General features: G+C 38.0%; 2 protein-coding genes across 2 annotated transcripts; both read left to right on the top strand.

Annotated features, from left to right (window-relative positions):
- Positions 1–229: 229 nt before the first annotated feature.
- Positions 230–2,161, top strand: LOC103450408 (aldehyde oxidase GLOX1-like). Its single transcript, XM_008389749.4, has one exon. It carries the CDS (start codon positions 271–273, stop codon positions 1,870–1,872), a length of 1,602 nt encoding a protein of 533 aa, XP_008387971.1. The 5' UTR covers positions 230–270; the 3' UTR covers positions 1,873–2,161.
- A 3,970-nt stretch (positions 2,162–6,131) lies between these two features.
- On the top strand, positions 6,132–8,065 carry LOC103450407 (aldehyde oxidase GLOX-like). Its single transcript, XM_017336110.3, has one exon. The coding sequence runs from the start codon at positions 6,204–6,206 to the stop codon at positions 7,845–7,847; it is 1,644 nt and encodes a 547-aa protein (XP_017191599.1). The 5' UTR covers positions 6,132–6,203; the 3' UTR covers positions 7,848–8,065.
- Positions 8,066–9,586: the final 1,521 nt, after the last annotated feature.

Below are 9,586 nucleotides of genomic sequence, written 5' to 3'. Positions count from 1 at the left end.
AAGAAAAACAAAGAAGGATTCAAAGCACGTACCTAAACCCTAGCATATGCTTAGCCAGCATATCCTACGTACTGTGAAAATCAGGTTAATTAGATTGAATTATTCTTCAACTACAACAGTCCCTCTCACTTGCCGGGCATCTTGTCGGTCATACGCGTTTATAATATACTTGTGGTTAGCTCAAATCCTAGTATTTAAAGAGCTTCAGGTTGAGAGTTGAGACAGACCCACAAAGCTAAAGCATAATTAAGGGATTCAAAAACAGAAAAAATGAAGTCAACTAGTTTCATTCTTTCGTTAAGTCTCCTCTTATTTCATGTTTCTCTGACCCACGCTGCTGGTGGCAAATGGCAGCTCTTGCAACAAAGCGTTGGCATTTCCGCCATGCACATGCAGCTCCTCCACAACGACCGCGTCGTCATGTTCGACCGTACCGACTTCGGCCCCTCTAACCTGTCCTTACCCAACGGAGCATGCGTTAATAACGACTGCACCGCACATTCCGCTGAGTACGATGTCAAAACTAACACTGTCCGCCCTCTCACGGTTTTATCCGACGTTTGGTGCTCTTCAGGGGCTGTAGCTCCCGATGGCCGCTTAATCCAAACTGGGGGAAATGGCGCTGGAGAACGCCGCGTTAGGATTTTCGAGCCCTGCACCGGTTGTGATTGGAAAGAGATTGAGAATGCCTTAAACGCCCGCCGTTGGTACGCTACCGATCATATTTTGCCCAATGGACGGCAGATCATCATCGGCGGCAGGGGCCAATTCAACTACGAGTTTTATCCAAAGACCAAGTCTTCGAGCAATCTCTACAGCTTGCCGTTCCTTACGCAGACCAATGGCGCAGGCGAGGAAAACAATCTTTACCCTTTTGTTTTCCTCAATGTGGATGGGAATTTATTTATCTTCGCGAATAATCGAGCTATTCTGTTCAATTATGCAAAGAAACAGGTGGTCCAAACGTATCCGCAAATATCGGGCGGTGACCCAAGGTGTTACCCTAGCAGCGGTTCAGCCGTGTTGCTGCCGTTAAAAAACTTGAAGGCTCCGTCTGTTGAGGCTGAGGTTTTGGTTTGCGGTGGAGCTCCAAAAGGGTCTTTTGCCAAGGTAAATCAGGGTACTTTTGTGGAAGCTCTAAAGACATGCGCTCGCATCGAAATAAACAACCCGAACCCGCAGTGGGTTGTGGAGACTATGCCTCAAGCTAAAGTCATGGGTGACATGTTATTGCTTCCAGATGGTACTGTTCTACTCATCAACGGTGCATCATCAGGAACTGCAGGTTGGGAAAATGGGCGGAACCCGGTTCTCAACCCAGTTGTGTACCGACCTGACAACTCAATTGGATCACGGTTTGAACAACAAAATCCTACCACCATACCGCGGATGTACCATTCCACCGCAATATTGTTACGTGATGGTAGGGTACTAGTTGGAGGTAGTAACCCTCATGATAAATACGAGTTCACCAACGTGCTTTTCCCTACGGAATTGCGATTAGAGGCCTTTAGTCCAGATTATTTGGACGCTAAGTACAATAACTTGCGTCCGAAAATCAATGCACCCAAATCACAAGCTAAGATCAATTACGGAAAGAAACTATCCATTCAGTTTTCGGTGAAGGGAAACCTAGTAACAAAATCAGTGTCAGTGTCGATGGCGGCACCGTCATTTAATACACATTCGTTCTCAATGAATCAGCGGCTGCTAGTTCTTGAGGCGGAGAACATTATAAAGGGAGGGACAACGACCTACGAAGTTCAGGTGACTACGCCGGCTTCCCGTAATCTTGCACCTTCAGGATATTATCTTCTGTATGTGGTTCATCAAGAAATTCCAAGTGCTGCCATCTGGGTCCAAATTCTGTGATAAAATGAAGGTATATATAATACCTTATGTATACTATGTTTAATGTTTCCTCTTCCTTTTTATTTTACTAAAAAATGATTAATTGTGAGCTGAAAACATTAAAATGTTCATAGACAAAGATCAAACTACAAAAGCCAACAGTTTGATTACTTATATATGTGTGTCATTTAAAGAATTAGGGTAATAGCAATTTGCAAGTTGTTTTGTTCTATTTGATTTTGATCTTTTTACCAAAGGTTACAAGTTGTAATTAATATGATGAATGAAGTTGTATATATTTTCCGTCCAACTTTTTTTCTGCGCCAGTGCGTTATCTTATGTACTTTGCAAAGAGTTTATCTTGCAAGTTTTGTGCCCAAGACTATTAATAATGTTTTTTTTTTTTTAAATAGACAATTGGTGGCAAGTCACGGTTATCATTTTTTTATTTTCACAAACGATATTATTTACAAAAAAAAAAGGGTGAACTAAGCCTTGCAATGGTTAGCAATAATTTGGTTCGGATTCACCTCTGGTGAGAACGAACTTAATATCTTTCACTTATAAATGAAGAGGAATATCACTAGACCATAATACTAAGTGACTCCAACACTTCTTCAGTTCAATGGTTAAGCAAATCGATGATATCATATTTTTCTATCTAATTAATTAAAATACATTATGAATTTATAAATTAAGAAAATCGGTGGTGCTACTCAGTAGAATCTTCTGTATTATTTTCAATATTTGGGCTATAATATTTTGTGCGTTAATCTGCATGTAATTACATTTAAGATCATTCCCAAAGGAGATGTCAAATATGTCAAATAGCATTAAAAGACATGTAAGTGTTCTCCAATGAATATGTCATATATAATGTGGCATGTGAGTCATTTGACTCCTTACTTTCTAGCTGCCTTTTTTGACAGCAAACAAAAAAGGAGTCAAATATATTTAATTTAATTTTTAATGCATGGGTCCCATTAACAACCAATAGAATAAAAACTAAAACTAATTTTGATTATTTTTTAATAGTTAATGTAACTTTAGGCCCAATAAAATAATAAAATAAATATTGACACATATATTGGAAAAGAATAAAATTTTGCATTTGTATTCAATTTACCACATCAGCCATCAAATAAAATTTTGACATACTATATTTGACATCTCATTTGGAGATGCTCTAAGTCATTAAATTATTAAAATGATTGAGATGTAACGAAATGCAAAAAATCTAAATATAGAGATTAGAAACTCCTCAGTTATATAGTACAAAAACTAGAAAACTTTAGAAAGTAACGTTACGTTAACTACAATAAATAATCAGAGATGCGTCTCTTTTTCAAGATCATAACAAATTAAGAAAGCTATCGCTCTAACGCCACTAATTAGAGAAATATTTGGAGTGAAAATTTCGATCACAAACTAAATTAACAGAAGACGAATCAAGGCAGACAAAAAACAGGGTTAAAAAACTAGATAAAAAGGATAATGTGGCTCTTTATAATAGCCTATTTCTTGCACGTTTTGTATTGCCCCAAGCTTCAGGGGCATTCAATTGAGCACATAGGTAGGACCCAGATGAGTATGATTTCTTATAATATATATAACACGACATCTTGTACCTAAAAACCTTTGACCAAGTTCTGGTACCCCAAATCATTGCGAGCTTCTAAACAAATTCACAGATACATTGACAATATGCACATATTATTAGTTAATCAATTTGTTTTTTTTAAGAGAAAGTGGGGAGCAAGAATTGGGATGGGCAACGGTTATAGAGGACAGGTAACCGTAATTATTTATCTATAACCGTTTATTCTCATACCTGCATAACTGTTTACCCATTGGATAATTGCCTAAACGATTATACTCATACCCATAATCGTTTATAAATGGTTAACCGTACCCATAACCGTGTATCCATTTAATCGTAACCGTTTAATACCTGTTTACCAATTTATCATTTTTTAACCCGTTTATCCTTTCTTTTTTACCACTTACTCCTTTTTCACCCATCTATGTGTTTTTTTAACAACTTGAAAATTAAAAAAAAAATTGTCATAATTTTCTTTTTCTAACAATTAAACACCATTAAGGGTACATTCATCATACATTTCTGCATTTTAATTTTTTAAGTCCTTATACCATTCAAATTATTGAAATCATAGTTTACAGACGATATTTTTAATTGTTAACAATGAAGGTAATATAAAATTTGCTAAGTATTATTGGGTTATGAAAACTGTTAAAAGACAATATTCTTAGGTTATTTAACTCGGAATGTAAAGTATTAACATAATATATATAATGGACCATGAAATTTAAAGTGGTTAAGGAAAACTATATTATATTAGCTACATAAATCATGTACTATAGTCAATAGCATTGATCTAAGTTTTGTCCAATAGGGAACATGGTTTGTGTTAATTTTACATATATAAAATAAATGGGTAAACGGTTACCCGTTTATAACCGCGGTTGATACCCATAACCGCCCATTTAAATTTCACGAGTAAACGGTTATACACATAACTGTTTATTTATCTCCGCGGTTACCCATAACCGATGGGTATTTGCCCATCCCTAAGTAAGAATGAGATGTAGAACAAGATGTACAAGAAAAAGCACAAAATAAAAATTAAAACCCGAAAAACATACGTTTAAGTTGTTTTCACTTTTAAATTATTTCATTAGTTTTCTTTATTTCTTCATCTTTCTATCAATCACATATTCCTTTCTCACTTTCAAGTAGAAAATCAAAATTGTAAAATGAAAACGTTGTCAAATAGAACTTGATATCCAAATTCATACAAAATATTTTACCTTTCGAAAGCAATTTTCAATGAACAGAAAATTTCTATACCAAAGTTCAAAACAAATTATCAACTTTTATTGGTCAACATAATAATAAAATTTTGAATCATTGCTTTCACTTATCAGGACAAAAAAAATTGAATGTTAATGTTGAACCGCACAAGCCATACCACAACACATACGTAATGCACTCCAAACTTGAAAGAAAACTAAAAATTCAAAGAAACCTTGGGAAAGAAGATAGCTTTTAGCATTTTTACTGTAAAATTTGAGATTAAAATTGAGTATCTGCTCTCTTCTTCAATCTAGTGACAACATTCATTGTTGCTGACGGGACTCCTCCGTCTGTCCCCACACGTTTACGTGCATGTGGTTCCTATCTTTTCACTCCACCACAACTATACATTTAAAGCCCCCACCCCTTTTTGGGACAACTTATATACATCCAATTCTGTGGGCAATTAGTAAGATTAGTCAATTTCATTTAAATAGGTTCAATAATTGAGATTTCACGTATGCTTATTTGTGGGTTGTACCATATTTACCCTTTGAGTTTACGAATTGTAGTAAATACATAAAATTTCTTAATTTTGGGATTATTTGTGGTTTAACTAATCCCTTAATTATAAGATTAGTTATAACCATATAATCACCTCAGGCTCAACCCCCAGTCCGTTTCATCCCTCCTTTTTTCCTTCTTCCAAACAATTCCCTCTGTTAGATCATGGAATCAATCATCCTCTTTTTTGTCTCTTCTTTTCATGGGTGATATTTTTGTGTTCTTCCCTCAAAATTCGTTTATTTAATGGAGGTATATTCTATCATATTTATATTTCTATGTTCCACCATGTAGGTTCCCAACATTTTTCTTCCAATACAATAGGTAGTTTATTTTTGTTTTGCAGGTAGATTATATCTGCTTTGTAGGAATAAAGCATCTTTCTTCCTACACAATAGGTAGTTACTAGATTATATTGGTTTTGTTTTCTTTATAAATGGTAGGTAGTTACTAGATAATATTTTAGTTTGAGTATTTAAATATTCCAAATTTAAAAACTGAATAAATGATAAAAAAAAATTTAATGAAATTAAATATTTTTATCTGAAGGGGCAAAATTGATATAAAAATATGTAATTTGATAAATGGACTTAGTCCAAAAAATTACCTATGTTTTTGGACCTAGATCCAAAAGCCCCTTAATTTTTTTTTGGTCGAAACCACCACATCAATTTAAAGACACGAGAAAATTTTCATTCTGACCAGAACACGAATGGTACGTTACGTATTTTTATATAAGTGGTAATAAATTATATTTTTTAAGTATTAACTTTTTAACACACATATATTTCACTATTTCTATAGTGACACGTGATGTATCACTCCGTGTTCCGATTACATTCAAAAATCTCTGTTAAAGACACCCACCCCACAACTATTTAAAGATACCCACCCCAAAGCATTCGACATTACAAATCCTACCTACACTTCTACATTTCACACCAACAGACCAAAACACACGACAAAAGAAAGAATGAACCCAAAAGTAATCCTCTCTCTTTCTTTCCTCTTCTTCTTACTCAACTTCCTCCTCATAATTTCTAAGTCTACCCACGCCGCCGGCGGCAAATGGGTGCTCTTGCAGCAAAACATCGGCATTACCGCCATGCACTTGCAGCTCCTCCACAACGACCGCGTCGTCATCTACGACCGCACCGACTTTGGCATGTCCAACTTGTCCTTGCCCGATGGTAAATGCCGCGAGGATCCCAACGACACCGCTCTCAAAATTGACTGCACTGCCCACTCCGTTGAGTACGACGTCCCCACCAACTCCTTCCGCCCACTCATGGTCCAAACCGATGTCTGGTGCTCCTCCGGCTCCATTTCCCCCGACGGCCGCTTGATCCAAACCGGTGGCTTCAACGACGGGGAGCGCAAGGTGAGGATTTACGAGCCATGCAATGGTTGTGACTGGAAGGAGTACGACAACGGCTTGGCCGCCCGCCGCTGGTACGCCACCAACCATATTCTGCCAGACGGACGGCAGATAATCATCGGCGGCAGGCGACAGTTCAACTACGAGTTTTATCCGAAAAGTGCGTCTTCGAGCAATGTCTACAGTCTGCCGTTCCTCGTGCAGACTAATGACGCTAAAATCGAAAATAATCTTTACCCTTTTGTTTTCCTCAACGTCGATGGGAATTTATTTATCTTCGCCAATAATCGGGCTATTCTGTTCGATTACGTGAAGAACATCATCGTTAAAACCTACCCACAAATCCCCGGCGGCGATCCAAGGTCATACCCGAGCACAGGGTCCGCCGTGTTGCTGCCGTTAAAAAACTTACAAGCTCAGTTAGTTGAGGCGGAGGTTTTGCTTTGCGGCGGAGCTCCGAAAGGGTCTCATGAGAAGGCTGTTAAAGGCACTTTTGTGGAAGCTTTAAAAACATGCGGGCGGATCAAAATAACCGACCCGAACCCGCAGTGGGTTGTGGAGACTATGCCTCAAGCAAGAGTCATGGGAGACATGACATTGCTTCCTGACGGCACCGTTTTAATTATCAATGGCGCAGCGCTTGGAACTGCGGGATGGGAATTTGGACGGAACCCGGTTTTAAATCCGGTTCTGTACCAGCCTAACAATGCAGTCGGGTCACGGTTCATGCAGCAAAACCCGACAACAATACCGCGGATGTACCATTCAACCGCAATATTGTTGCGCGACGGTAGAGTGCTCGTTGGGGGCAGTAATCCTCATATTTATTACGAGTTTAAGAACGTGCTTTTTCCGACTGAATTGAGATTAGAGGCATTTAATCCTGATTATTTGGACGCTAAGTACGCAAACTTGCGTCCCAAAATTGTTGCACCGAATTCACAAGGTACGATCACTTACGCACAAAAGTTGGCCGTTCGATTTTCGGTGACGGGGACTTTAGCTACAAATTTGGTGTCGGTGACGATGGTGGCGCCATCATTTACGACTCATTCATTCTCCATGAATCAGAGGGTGCTTGTTCTTGCAGCTGAGAGCGTGACAAATGTGGCACTATCGACCTACCAAGTTCTAGTGACGACACCGGGGTCGGGAAATCTTGCGCCTTCTGGATATTATCTTTTGTATGTGGTTCACCAGAGTATACCGAGTGAGGGCATCTGGGTCCAAGTTCTGTGAGAAAATATATGATAGTGTATAGAGATACGTACGAATATTTACTTACAAATGGTGAATTTACAGTAAAAAATCAGTCGAAAAAGTAAAAATGTTCATAGACGAGCTAGGAATTAGTTTGTTGCTGTACAACATTTTTACAAATAGCTTTGGTTTCAATTTGTTGTATTTACATTTTTTTTTTCCAGAAATTATCATGAGTGAAGTTACAAGAATTAAAATATGTCTCTATCAAATTTTTCCCAGTACCGCTTAAATTCAATGATTAGGTGAACCATTAACATCATATTGTTTGGACCCAATTTTACACCATCGGCCTAAGCGATCGAGGCCGTTAAGTGAGCATGGTTCCCGACCGTTGAATGGAGAAGTGAGGATAATTTTGTTATTAAAGGATAATGTTATGGTCTTTTATCATAATATTTATTTTTTAATAATGGTTTATCTCGACATTTTCTTATGAAAATAATTATCTCCAAACAAGCCGTATAGTTCGAATAGACTTGGAATTCTTGTTATCAGATTGGAGTAGCGTGATGGGTGCAACTAGAATTGTCGAGGTGCATGATCTTCTTCTATGCGCGGGATAATACCAAGATGAAATCCCTGATAACCACCAAAAATAATGGAGCCACACGTATCCTAGATTGAGATAATTGTTGGCATAAGAATTATATGCTAATAATTAGCATAGTCTTCAGGGGATAAACACGCATGCATTGATGGTTTGATTCCATCAAATCCTACGGCCAAGATGATGTGGAGATTTTGATGCAAATTGATGGTTTGATTCCATCAAATCCTACGGCCAAGGATGTGGAGATTTTGAATAAAGCATGGTTTGATTCTGTTGGATAACCGCGTACAATTATGATGGTTCTGATCCCATCAAATTGGTATTGACCTAATTTAAGATAAGGACTAGTGGGAGATTAATCTGCACAAGTCATGCCAAAGGTCAAATACAATTCTTTGGAGATTAAGCCACATCAAGCATGCATGTCTCTATAAATATGAGTGATTGTGCAAGACCTCCAATTCAACACACAAAACTGCCATGCGCAAACCCTCTCAACAACTTTGAGATTTTTATTTTCTCTTTTCGCTGACACATCTTCCGTTGGCATCAACAGTACTGTGAAAGCAATCGGTGATATCTTCAGTCGGCATAGATAGCACTGTCACCGTAGAACCAGCCGGTCTCGCAGCATCTTCAGTTGACATAGATAGCACTGCGTCGAGGGTGACTGGTTACCTATCCAAGTCTCAGTCGAGAAGGATTTCCGAATCCTTGTTGGTAGAGGTCATCTCATTAGCCTTTTCGGCGAAGTGAGGTGTTACAAGTTATTACATTCGGCACATTGAAAGCCGAATTTGATATTGAACTTTGCAGAACTAGCAGTCTTGTCTTCAGGCTCTAGAACCCGAAGGCCGAGAGTGTTCCTTCCTCGGCCGCAGTCGCGAGATTTAGAAGTCAATAGCGCACCCAACGCAACATCAACAAATTTTACTCATCGGCCGACGAGTTGGCACGCCCCGCATTCAACCGAAGGACGTAGTTAGCTTACTAATTACTCGGTCTGCATGCCACATAGGCTTGGTAGTTTTTAGGGTCAACACACACATATATATATATATATATGTATATATATATATATATTATATTGAATAATTAGATTCAAAATTGATTAAAATACATGACGCATTGATAATTAACGAACGTTATATTGGGACATATTGGT

The sequence above is a fragment of the Malus domestica genome, chromosome 15 (genome assembly GCF_042453785.1).
Source record: "Malus domestica chromosome 15, GDT2T_hap1".
In the NCBI taxonomy this organism is placed as follows: domain Eukaryota; kingdom Viridiplantae; phylum Streptophyta; class Magnoliopsida; order Rosales; family Rosaceae; genus Malus; species Malus domestica.
Note: the sequence above shows the minus strand (reverse complement) of the source record. Positions and strands in the feature narration are given on the sequence as shown.

Excerpts from the sequence above, each read along its gene's own strand:
- LOC103450408 (XM_008389749.4), top strand. The coding sequence starts at position 271 with ATGAAGTCAACTAGTTTCATTCTTTCGTTAAGTCTCCTCTTATTTCAT.
- LOC103450407 (XM_017336110.3), top strand. The coding sequence starts at position 6,204 with ATGAACCCAAAAGTAATCCTCTCTCTTTCTTTCCTCTTCTTCTTACTC.